Source organism: Triturus cristatus, chromosome 2_1, assembly GCF_964204655.1.
Source record: "Triturus cristatus chromosome 2_1, aTriCri1.1, whole genome shotgun sequence".
NCBI lineage: Eukaryota > Metazoa > Chordata > Amphibia > Caudata > Salamandridae > Triturus > Triturus cristatus.
In genome coordinates this window covers 1,148,422,716-1,148,435,917 of record NC_140581.1, presented here as the reverse complement: position 1 = coordinate 1,148,435,917, position 13,202 = coordinate 1,148,422,716, and the positions used below count along the sequence as shown (strand labels likewise).

At 43.5% G+C, this 13,202-nt stretch overlaps 1 protein-coding gene across 1 annotated transcript in view; it reads left to right on the top strand.

Moving 5' to 3' along the window:
* Positions 1-11,817, top strand: part of DCAF10 (DDB1 and CUL4 associated factor 10) — a 160,029-nt gene extending 148,212 nt beyond the window's left edge. Inside the window, exon 7 of the mRNA XM_085636584.1 lies at positions 10,701-11,817. Coding sequence (XP_085492710.1) covers positions 10,701-11,069 — 369 coding nt within the window. The 3' untranslated portion in view covers positions 11,070-11,817. The remainder of the gene's footprint in view (positions 1-10,700) is intronic.
* The last annotated feature ends 1,385 nt before the right edge of the window (positions 11,818-13,202 follow it).

Sequence of the window (13,202 nt, the reverse complement as noted above, 5' to 3'; positions counted from 1 at the left end):
GCGGCTCAAAGGTGCTCCAAAAATCCGTCTGCTCCTGTTACTCTCCTCCGGATAAAGATGGTAGGCGTCTGGATGAAATCGGGAAGAAATTTTCATCTATGGCAGCGATTTCTGTAAGAGCGGCAAACGCTCTAGCAATCTTGAGCAGATATGATCGACTGCTATGGTCTGATGTAGGGGAGATGAAATCCTTCCTCGTGGAAGAAAATAAAGAGGAGTTTGCTAAGATCATCGCTGAAGGAGAAAGAGCAGAATGACATTGCTATGGGCATTGCCACTACCAGTTTTAGGCAATAAGCTGGAGCTGCCATCCTGCGGCGTCAAGGTTGGCTGAAAGCAACCAGTTTTCGCCCTGAAGTGCAGTCAAACATACTTGACATGGCCTTTGATGGAGATAGCCTTTTTGGTAGTCACATTGATGAGGATTTGACTACAATCAAAAAAGATACGGATACTGCCAGGGCTTTGGGTACCCTCCAGTACTGCAAGGTTCCATTCCGAGGCGGCCGAGGTTTTTCAATCTACAGGGGCAATTACCAGGGTTCTCAGACCTACCAGTCTTACTAACCACAGTATCGTCAGGGATACCAACAGCAATATAACCGTCAACCATCTACGGTTGGTTTCTCTCGTCAGGGCTCAAGACGGAAAACAGCATCCCAAGACCGTGATTCTGGCCGCAAACAAAGAGTTCAGTTGGGTACCAGCGAGTTCTCCTCCCCCCCCCCCCCCCCCCCCCCCTTCTCCCCCTAAAAGGTGCAAAACTCTCAAAGCACTTTCACCAGTGGCGCAACATTACTTCAGACAAGTGGGTCCTAGATCTCGTATTCTATGGCCACACCTTGGAGTATACCCAGATACCACTCAATACCCCCCCCCCCCCCCCCCCCCCGGGGATCGCACCCCCTTCATCTGCATCTTCTTAAAAAGAAGTGAAGATCATGCTTCAAAAAGGAGCGTAGAGAAGGTCCATTTTTCGCAGAGGAGGAAAGGTTTCTACTCCCGTTTTTCCTCATTCGCAAAAAATCAGGAGAGTGGAGACCTATCTTAGACCTCAAAGTTAAACAAATTCTTGAAGTCTCAAACATTCAGGATGGTCACTCTAACAGACATCTTGTGCCGCCTCAACAGTGGCGACTTCATGACTTCTTTGGACCTCGAAGATGCATATTTCCATATCCCTATTCACCCAAAGCACAGGAAGGTTCTCAGGATCACAGTGGCTGGTACCCACTACCAATTCCGGGTCCTTCCCTTTGGCCTAAAACCGGCTCCACGAACTTTCACAAAATTCATGGCGCCAATAGCAGCTGCATTAAGGGGCAGTGGTCATCGGGTATTCCCATACTTCGACGATTGGCTTCTGAAAGCGTCATCAGTCCGTCTAGTGGAAGTGGCAACGAGAGATTGCATTTCTCTGTTCCAGCGATTAGGCCGATCGTTAAACTATCAAAAATCCTCTCTCATTCCAAGCCAGAGATTGTTTTTTCTGGGAGCAATTCTGGACACAATTCAGAACAAGGCCTTCCTTTCTCAGGAAAGACCGCAACAATTACAGAGGCTAGCACTAAAACTGTCCAGAAAAAAGTGCGTTTCTGTAAGGGTGTTCAAGTCTCTGCTGGGAATGCTTTCATCTGCAATAGATCTGGTGCCAATGACTCTGCTACATATGAGACCTCTTCAGGAGGAACTGCAATGCCAGTGGATACAGACCAAAGACTCGTTCGACGACGTGGTAGATATCACTCCAAGAATGAAACAATCTTTCCGTTGGTGGGCTCAGCACACAAATCTATCCAAGGGTCTCTCTTTCCTCCCAGTGCTTCCAGACTACGTTGTTACAACAGACGCTTCCGTGGAAGGTTGGGGAGGACACTTGCAGGAGCTTAAAGTTCAAGGAAAGTGGTCCTCAGCTCAACGCAAAATGCATATAAACAGATTGGAGTTGAAGGCAATAAATATATCTTTCCCGCCAAGCTTTCCTCCCACTAATTCAGGGGTCATCGGATCTAGTTCGCACAGACAATACTATGAGCATGTTCTATGTCAACAAGCAGGGAGGAACCAAGTCCCTTTCCCTGTCTCAGGATGCCCAACAACTTTGGGATTGGTTAACGTTCCACAAGATCTCCCGAGCATTGGAACATGTTCCGGGTTTAAAAAAAAAATACCCTAGCGGATGCCCTGGGCAGAGTAAACGACGGCTGTCACGAGTGGGAGCTGGAACAATCGCAACTGGACAGGATTTTTGCGATATGGGGAAAGCCAGAGCTGGATCTCTTTGCAACCCAGGCCAATTCCAAATGCCAATTCTACGCAAGAAGATTCACTCTCCCGGGGTCTGGGGGGGGGGGGGGGGGGCATTTGGGGGGGAGAATGTGCTTTCGATGCGCTGGTCAGGGATCTATGCATACGCTTTACCCCCCATACCACTGATTCCCAAAGTCCTCACGAAAATCAAGTGGGAAGGCTGTCGCATTCTGATCATAGCCCCCAGGGTGGCCTAGGCAGCATTGGTATTCAGAACTTCTCCTGTTGTCAGACGCAATGCCCATTCGCCTCCTCCCGACGCCAACTCTATTGACTAAGAGCAGGGGTCAAGTGTGTCACCTGGAACCAGCGTCAATGCAGTTACTGCTTGGCTCCTGAATTCTTTGAATTTAAAGACCTGAACATTGCACAAGATTGTAAGGAATTCATAGCTAGGTCAAGGGCTGATAGCACTATCAGGACATACAAACTCCAGTGTAAGCGTTTCTGTATTTGGTGCAGACGTAAATCGTTTTAACTCTGCTGCTGAGGAAATACTACCCTATTTACTCTTCTTGGCGAAATCTGGTCTAACACACTCTTCGGTTAGGGTTCACCTGGCTGCTATTTCGAGATACAGGCGAGTGCATAACTGCCCATCGTTATGGTCTTCAAGATTGGTGAAAGAATTCATGAAAGGCCTGTTTCGAACTTTTCCACCGGTCAAGGCTCCACCTCCTGAGTGGCAGTTGAATGTAGATACCGTCTCAATTGATGAGACCATTTGAATCTATTCACAAGGCGGAATTAAAATTCTTAACCTGGAAAGTCGCCCTTCTCGTAGCTCTCACCTCTGCAAGTAGGGTTAGTGAAATACAAACGTTCACTATATCTCACCCTTTCCTGCGTTTTACCAATGATGCAGTAATGTTAAGAACAAACCCTAAGTTCATCCCGAAGGTTCCTTCTCAGTTCCATGTTAATGAACCAGTGGTCCTCAGGACTTTTTTCCCTAACCCTGCCACTCCGGCTGAATAAACTTTACACACTCTAGACCTAAAAAGATGTCTCAAGTTCTACTTACAACGGACAAAAGAAACACGCTGATCAAATCAGTTGTTTGTCGCTTACGGCCAAAACTGCCAAGGAACTGCAGCCACCAGAGCTACCATAGCTAAATGGGTAGCAAATGCGATACAATTTTGTCATGCCAAAGCTGGCAAGCCTTTATCACGAACTGTTCGAGCGCATTCCACTAGAGCAGTCTCAACTGCTCTCTTTGCAGGAGTACCTCTGGAGAAAATCTGTAGAGCGGCAACGTGGAAGACAACACACACGTTCGCACAGCATTACTGCCTGGAGTCTTCGCACAGAGCGGATGCAGCTGTTGGACAGGCAGTACTACGAAACCTGTTTCACTAAGGTAGAGACGGCTTTTGTTTTACTATGTACTGGTGAATTTTGTTATTTGCGCTAATAGGCCCATGTCTAGATCATCTATGGTATATGTAGCATCGTTGAATGTTTTTTCTCTTGGTAATGGAATGTGTTTGCTTTGCACTCTATCTTCTTTCATGTTTAGAAGGTTACTAAACGATATTTTGGCACTACCCACCATCCACTATAGTGCTTACCAACTAATACGCGTGCGTATATATACGGATAAGTGGTTATTATCCATATGCACACTGCTTGCAATTCTGATTAAAGCATGTGAATCTATGAAAAATACCCCAATACTGGATAAGAAATAAGTTACTTACCTGGACCTGCAGTTATCCAGAATTGGTATCTTTCATAGATTCACATGCACCCACCCTCCTCCCCGGAGAGGCTGCTTCTAGACTATGGTACTTACATCACTTGTGCTAGAAAATCTGAGAGACTCCGCCTCTCTTGGGAAGGTTCTACAGGGTGCTGGTAGCTGATTGGTTGTGTTTTTTAGTTTGGTCTCTTTTACAAAAGGAGACTAATAGGCTATGCAATGCATGTTTGCATTCATTAGGCTTATGGTTTTTTACTATTTACTGCTATGTTATTTGTACCGCGGGACTCCCACTGCGACGACTGGGAATTATTCAGGCATGTGAATCTATGAAAGATACCAATACTGGATAACTGCAGTTACAGGTAAGTAACTTATTTCTTCCTCATCCTCCCGAGACCAGAAAGAAATAATGGCTCATCAGCCGCATACTAAATATAACGTGTGCCAAGTACAATTCTATTTGTGGCGTGGCCTGTACAGCTCCTCTGGGCTTTGTAATGGAGCTAAAAAAGGTAACCCCCAGCACCACTTTTGGTACAAATCGTTCCCCTTTAGAGGGAGCACAGAGAAACCACATTTAACACACCACTGGCAAATAGCCAGAGCGAGAGAGCTCGGTGGGTTGGCTAAACGCTGCAGAGATGCGAAATACTGCAGGGACAGCTCAGGTCCTCATCCTCCCGAGATGAGAAAGAAATAGTGGTTTGTTGGCCGTATACTAAAAATAACATGTGCCAAAATACAAATCTATTTGTGGCGTGACCTGTACAGCTCCTCCGGACGTATTATGACACATGCATAAGAACAAAAGTATGTACTTACAGCATGCAACACCTCCTTACCCTTGCCACTGACCGCAGCGTCCCTTCCCTGCCAGACCTCACATAAAAAGCTCCCAGTGACTCTCTACAGCTGCTGCCCATTTGGTGGGGTTCTGCAGCTCACACCTCCTTGAAGCTCTCAAAGGCACCCTCTGCTCTACAGCCCAACTGAAACCGAGGTAAGGCGGGAGACAATACCAATGAAACCCTCAACACCATGCGCATCACAGAAATGCTCGAGTGTGATATTAAATTACAAAGAATAACATTAACACGGCACTGGCAACACTCAAATGCTTAATATCGCAATGATCAAGGCAGAAAGCATCAATTAACAAGGAGAAGAGGCGGGTAGCGGTGGAGGAAATGAAAGTGGGCAACAGTAGGAGTGAAGACGGTGGGGGCACAACAGACGTGCATCAAACACTGCAATACAGAAGAAAAAGCAAGCCACGAAAAAAAGAGCATTCCAAGACAAACACTTCATTCCACTAGCAGCATGTATACTGTAGTTAGCCCGTGCTGCATAGGCGTTCCCAAAGAAATAGAGGACAAACTACAAAGTGCTTTGGCCTGTGACAACAAAGAAATCAACGCAGACAAGCGAAGAAACCAAATAAAAGCAAAGAGGTTGGAGTAGGTGGAGTTTCAACACATATACAGATTACTTAATGTCTCGGCGAGACCGCGCATGCGCTGCCTAGGCGAGACTTAAAAATGTGTGGCAAATACATAATTATTTAGAAGTTGTACAGGGAAGGCTAGGGAAGCATGTAGAGCGCAAACTGCAGTAATTGAAGCTTATTGTAAAACCGATCACAGGAGTTGGCCACCTATATCTTCATGCCTTCCTGCAGATTAGTGTTGCTGTCCCACTGAAGACACTGCAGTCCTGCAGAGACACAATAATGCTGTCTAATTTCAACATTGCTGCCATGCAAACAGTTTAAGTGAAGCAGAATTTCCAATAGTGCAATAAAAATACTCGTAGTGCACACTTTAAAGAAAGTTAGTCCGGTAAAGAATTTATTATTGTACTGTAAATGTTTTGCCGTCTTGAGGTACTGCTCTTCTACCATTAACAACCACTTCAGCCCTGTAGAAAACTGTACCATTCAAATCACTACAAACCTACTGAAAAGTACTACTAATGTCCCATATCCAGTTTTAAAGCATGACACTGATAATCTTTGTGCCAAAAGAGGATCTCTTGTGCAACAAACGATCATGCGGTCTGTTTCAACTGTGTACATGAGGAGTTTTTTTTTATTTAGATATAGAATGCTTATATTGACAAGTGTTTGAAGAGTGCTTCAGAGGCAGCCTGCTTTAAAATAACGCACAGATCCCAGATAGAGGCCAGTAGAATGGCTGCTGTAAACCATGCCGGGTGCTTGCTGCTTTCTCAGTTCGGATACATGCTCTTTAAAATCCACCAGCAGTTCCAGTCATCTTCGACATAACTAGGGCCTTACTGCACCCTGCTCTCTTGGATTTATTCTACGTACTAACACCTTCCCCTAGGAAGGCGCTCCAGGGTCTCAATGTGGCAAATGCCGGGTCCTCCTACACCCATCTTCTAGTTGCCTGCAGCTTCTCCCTGGCACCTACCACTTCACCGCAATTTTTATCACAGGCAGCCAATCTTTGTTATCTCCAAGGTTCCCTGCCTCTCTTTCTAAAAATTCTGGTGCCATAGTACCTCAAAGATATTGAGCAGTAGGCATTGACTAGCCCTTGATGCTCTTTTTCAACCACCAATGTAAGTGTATCATAGTCGGCATGTGTTGCATGGGTCGCAGCGCACACTAGTGCTAGTACTTTTGCTGCTGCATGGGGTCTATTAGGCTATTCACCCACACCTTCCCTTGTATTTGCATTCCTCTCCAGTGTGAGTGACCTTGACACAGTAACAACCCTATGCTCCAGTGAACACCCTGTGCTGCAGCCTGCGCCTGGTGGCATAACGCTCCTAACCTGGACAGAGTGCTTGCTGTTGACACACACTGAGAATGTTTGGACACACTGGGGAAGGATAATTCTAACACTGTGCAGCACTGTGCTTCCTTGCCTGACTTCATCATGGCCACGTGAGTTAGAAGGAGCAGGTGTGTGATGAAGCGAGTGTGCACCATTCCCTTCTTTTAGAAGTTGTTCCACCAGCGAAGCCAATACCCCTTCCTTGCATGTCTTCCATGGCAACAGGGACAACCACGGCTCTCTCCAAGGAATGGGGCAAGACACTAGCTTGGCTCGCCGCCATATTTATCACCTTGATGCATTCTTTCAGATAGGCGATTTCATTGATCCCATACCCGCCCCCTCCCCTTACGTTGTCTAGTTACATCTCTAATCTCATTACAAAGTGAGCATAGCTCCTCCTCCCTCGGAGTCCAAAAATAGAGGCCAGGAGTATTTGTTCAGGTTTTTTTAAGAACAGTATGGAACTTATGAAATAAAATTTAGGACCCCTTTATCCTCCGACTCTAGCATCTCTTCATTCATGATGGCCAAACTAGACCCTACCTAAACAGTTGTCAGTTTGTGTATATTAAAATGGGTGTGCAACATAAAGCGCCATTTTCTTTACAAAGCCTAGTCCAAATAAATCCCTTATGTTAGCCATAGATTTAGACTTGGATAAGAGCACACTTCCCAACGTTTTCAAAAACCACTACTCTCCCATGCAGTGACTTTAAAACTTTTAGTATATGTTTTTACCAACTCTGCATGCTTCCATAACGCTCCTAGTTCTACAGTCACTGGTGCTTGACTTAACTTTTTACTAGTTACTATATTGCACATCATGTTGTATGTTTAAATAATTTTCCAACCAACATAATCTCACGTTTGTTTTAATAATACTGTGATAGCTTTTTGAAATATTCCATAATTATTGAAGTAGCACAGTTTGGAAACTTTTAAAATGTCAGCTGTATATATGTTATACAAACCCCCTCAGGCCCATTTAGCTCAGTTTTCAAGTTTTACATTGCTTTACCCAGCGCACCTAATTTTCTTTAAGATTGCAAGTAGGCCCGCATTGTGTATTAAACAGTGTGGTTTTTTTCTTGGCTTTGGGTGGATGGGCCTTTGTTCCTAGCTAGGCAAAGGATCAGGAGCTAGATTCCTGTAATATTTAAGGGAGTCTGACTTTGCAAAGACGTTCAACCTGCTCAGAAGAAAGCAGCAGTCAGCAATGTTTGGCACTAGTTGATTGTGGGGAGAAGCAACAGAGGAGAAATTAAAACATCAGTCTTGTCTTGCTACCGGACATTCGACCGACCGGATATAGCTTGCTGTTAACTCCATTGTGACTAAAGCTGGAAGTTTGTGGTTTCCTTTAAGGGATTTTATTCCACTGCAGCAGAGGTCCCTTAACACAAGCTTTGGATCCAGTAACCTTCATTTTTTCTGCCAGACCATATGCCTAGTGAATAATTATTGAGAGCATAATAATAATAATGACATTTGTAAAGCGCAACAAATACCCGGAGGTGTTCTGGCGCTCTCTAGATCCTCTGAGACTACTGACAAATGAAGAATGGAGAATAAAAACCTGATCATTGAGAAAAAAGCCACGTCTTTAGTCCTTTCCGAAAAGACAAAAGATCCATCGTATTCCTTAGATGGAGTGGCAAATCATTCCAGGCTTTTGCTGCACCATAAATGAAGCTTTTGCCACCCCATTGGGCTCTGTTTATGCGCGGCACCAAAACCAACTTGGCTTCTTTAGACCGCAATGTTCTTTCTGGAATATACCATTGAAGTCTGGGCTTTAAGTAGTCTGGACCTATGCCATGAAGAGCCTTTAAGGCCAGGCAAAGAGCCTTGAAACGTAATCCGCTTTTGACTGGAAGCCAATGTAGTTTTTTAATATCTTTGGAAACCCAGGAAAATCTTGACGTTCCTGTGAGAAGTCTGACTGCCGCGTTCTGTAACATCTGCAATTTATTCAACGCTCTTTGTTGAACATTTAAATAGAGCCTGTTGCAGTAGTCCAGTCTTGCCATTACAAGAGCCGTAACCACAGTTTGTCTGTTTTCCCAGGGCAACGAAGGCAGCACTTTCCTCAGCATTCTGATAACATACATGGTTTTCGATACCACCGCATTCACTTGAGGCTCTAAAGTGAGTCTATCATCAAGTATTATGCCAAGGTTTTTTACCTTTCTAGTGGGAACTGGGAGAGTGCCCATCGAGTCCGGCCACCAAATGGGTGTCCAGAAGTTAGTGTTAGCATAGGTGCTGAAAGTACAGAATCCGAAAAGGCTCCACATGCTCTCCGTTAAAAATCATCTGCATGAACCACTAAGATAAAAGCTATTAGTCCTATGGCAAACAACATGGTGCTGTAAGCATCATGCCGCATGTTCAGATACCCTTGGGAAGCACTGCTGTGGGGTGCTGCACAGTATTGACTTCTTTTTTGGGGGGAGGGCAAATGGGTGTAGGAGCTATTGTCCTACCTTTTCCGGAGATGCACCTTCATTGTGTAACTTTCTTCCAAAACTATGATCCGGTCGCCTCTGGTGCCACTATACTGCTTACTTCTCTTTTGCCCTGTCACCAGCCCCTAATTAGTGGCCACCATGGCATGTTGATAGGATCTGCCATTACACAGAACTTACGAGGTTGAAAAGCTGTCTCCACTGCGCATAAACAGCTTTGCTGCTTCATTTTTCTCTGTGCACATCTCACCCAAGGCTCAAAAAGCCCTGCAGTGAATTTACACGGTACTGCATATAAGCCAGTGGTGCCTTTATTTTACTCCGATTAGCAAGAGGGGTCAAATGCAGCCAAAACAAAGTGATTTACCTGATTATGGGAGGTTCAGGAGCGCCTCAATAGATGGCTTTTCCACAGCACTCCATAGTACTCAGTGAAGTTCCCACACTTTGAAGTTATTGTTGACTTCTCGTGAGGAAACGTAGATACCGTCTACATCCTTTATTAAAACCTCTTTAGTCTTCATATTCCCCAAAAAGTGATAAGAGGAAGGATATAGGGTTTTCTTTTAGTACCTGGTAACAACCTCTGCTCTTGGACGTTTTAGGTACTATTTTACTATATGTGAATGAGAAATAAAGTTTTGCAGTGTTCTTTTCAAGGCCTTTTGGTGTTAGTAATGTGATAACTATCACCATATACTTGGGTAAAAAGCAGTCTTCGAATACCTGTACTTTGCACTGCTTCAGTGTTTTCACGTAATCGGTATCCGGTTCAGGGCCATTCTTTCCATAGGGCATTGCTTAGGTATTTCAAACACTTCATCCCATCGAGAAACATGCACGACAGAAACTGCTGGCACTAGCTTGGCTCGCCGTTATATTGATCACCTTGATACATTCTTTCAGATAGGCAATTTCATTGATCCCATACCCTGCCCCTTACGTTGTCTAGTCAAATCTCTAATCACATTACAAAGTGGGCATACTTCCTCCTCCCGTGTAATTTGTGAATCTTGGTCTGAATAAAAGTTCTAGATCTTGTTACGAGTTGAGAAAAACCTCTTTGTAATGTGTTTTAAAGTTGATATGATATGTTGCTCTCAACCCCTCTCTCAATTCATTATTTCTTTTTCAATCATTTCTTTAGTGGAGAATGTATCTTATTATAATACTGCATATTCAGTTCCATGGTCTTTACTCTTTTGGACGTGTCACTTTCTAGTTTTTAGAAATGTATTTCTAGCCTATTTATTAAAATAGTCTCTAAAATACGTACTTGGAATTGGGGGGGTTCTCTTACGACGTCAAAACATTTTATATAAAGAGCATAACATCCTTACCATAGCTGTATTCCATTGTTTGCTTTGTAGTCCATTACTCTAACTCCGTTCCGTTTGTTTTCCTTTCCAGTGGACCTGTGTGTATGAATTCCAGGAAGGTGCGCCCGTACGTCCAGTTTCACCTCGCTGTTCATTACGACTGACTCACTACATTGAGGAAGCCAACGTGGGACGGGGCTACATTAAAGAACTTTGTTTCAGCCCTGACGGGCGCATGATTTCATCTCCACATGGCTATGGGATCCGGTTGTTGGGTTTTGACTCGAAATGTTGTGAACTGGTTGACTGTTTGCCAAAAGAATCCAGCCCGTTGAAGGAGATCCGCTCCCTCTATTCACACAGTGATGTGGTTCTCACAACCAAGTTTTCTCCCACACACTGTCAGATCGCCTCGGGGTGCCTTAGTGGACGTGTTTCTTTATACCAACCAAAATTTTAGTCACACTGCTAAAAAGGATTTTTTTTGTCCAGACAAATTGTTTATGAATCCTTCAGTTGGTTTTTGGAGTTCATTCATTGAAAGGAAAAAAAAGTGTTCAGACTTTAAGAACTAAAACGGTTGGACAATATGCTTTTACCTGTCATTCATGAAAATGCCAGTCTTCGTATTCCAGTCTTTCATAAAATAAATATGAACTTATAAACTCAGTCCGCCACTATGGACTCTTGAATAATACAGATCTGGTTTTATTGAATTTTGTTTCCGGACATACAATCCTTTGTATCCTGTAACTCTGTTCTACTCGCTGCCATTCCCTCAAGAGAAAAAATGCACAAGGTCTTGTTTGTCTTTTCTTTACTTAAGACCACCTTTGTGGTGGCCAATTATATAGCGGGCAACTTGGATTCAGATGCTGCCATCGGAGCGCTCTATACCAGATAGGAACTCTAAATATTCTTGTCTATTGTTTGGGATATTTTACAGTTAATTCAACTTGCTTTCTTGAGAAGGAGGAATTCAACCTGGACATGTTCATACACTTAAGAAGCTGTTAGTCTTCTGAAAAGACAAACCTAAAACTATACCAATGCCCTCTGTTTTGTTTCAGTGGGAAGAATGGTTGTATGGTCTGTTTTTGGATCTCTTTGTACATGCTGTCCATGTACTTTAATCGAGTGGTTTTCCATTCAGTTTAAATTATTTATTATTTATAAAATAAATAGAAACTATATTTGTCATGGCTATATCATGTTGAGAGTAAGTATTTTTGTACTCCTAACCTTACAGAAATAATTTCTCAATGGCCCTTTTTTTCCTCTGGTTGTTGGTGGATGATCGCCTGTTTCATTCAGAACTGTTAGTGAAATGCTGCAACCTTGTGTATATTTCATACTCTTCTGGCTTATAGGGCACTTATGATTTCACTTTTTCTCACCTTGTGGCGCTTTGCAAATGGAGTGTCACAAAATTGGGATGATACAAAATTTCGACTTTGTAAAGCTAAATTGACAGGAAATGAACAACAGAAGTGGTGTTAGGCTGAATGCATTTCCACAGTTGTCATTTGGGTGTCGTCCAGTAGTGTTAGAGGAGATTCATATAGCCGGTTTTTTGTTGTGGTGATTGGAGTCCTAGCCAGGAAAACGTGAGGCACCAGTGGTGTATAAACCTATATTGGGAAAGGAATCTCCTGCCCGATTGGTGACTTGTTAATTATTGAATGATTGAGTGCTCTAAAGCATGGCATAGACCTGCAGAATGTTCAGTAACCACACAGTGGTGCAACCTTTGAAGCCCTGTTATGCATTTTGGCTTTTTTAAATAAATATCACTGTCAACTGCGGTTGTAAAGAGCATTGGCAAAGCCTGGCTGGAACATGGCAACACAGTAAACACAGAAAATTTCAAATGCTGTGTACATAGGTTTCACATTAAAGCCAGCCCTACTGATTTTAAAAGAAGTGCGAAAAAGAACCATCTAGGGATTGAATTGTGTATAGAATGCATATAAAAGATAAAGCCCTAAATGCTACAAACGGCATCATGAATGAGTCTACTTTGTAAAATAGTCCCCAATAAATTCCAAAGGCAGCGCTTCCTGGAAGTTTGAAGGATAGAAAAAAAGCCAGTACATGAGATGAAAGAGTAATATAGGGTGGAAGCAAAATGTATTCTATGTATATTTTAAATAATTAGTAAACAAGCCTTGCAGAGAGCTTTGCTGCCAAGTTAGACCTATAAACAATATGTTCAAGGCATGTGTGGCTGTAGACACACATGATGTTTATACTCCTGCCATTCAGTGTTGGGCCCAGATGTGTGCAAATTGTTTTTCTTTGAAGAAGTCTTTCGAGTCACGAGGTATAGTGACTCCTCCTCTTGCTGGTAACGCATATGGTAATAGACACCATTGTTAGATTGTTTTCTTTACGCTATCTGGTTCGGACATGTGCTCCAGTTCAACACAGTTGCTGTGTTCTTTTCAGTCTACACTGGTTCCTTCCCTCTGTCCCTATTGTTGTTGGTAGTGTCTTCCTTATCCATCTCTGGTTGACGTTCACAGCTTCACTGGAGTGGTATTTGGGTTTACTGCAGCTCCTTGTGGGCCATGCCCATTGGGCCTACTACCAG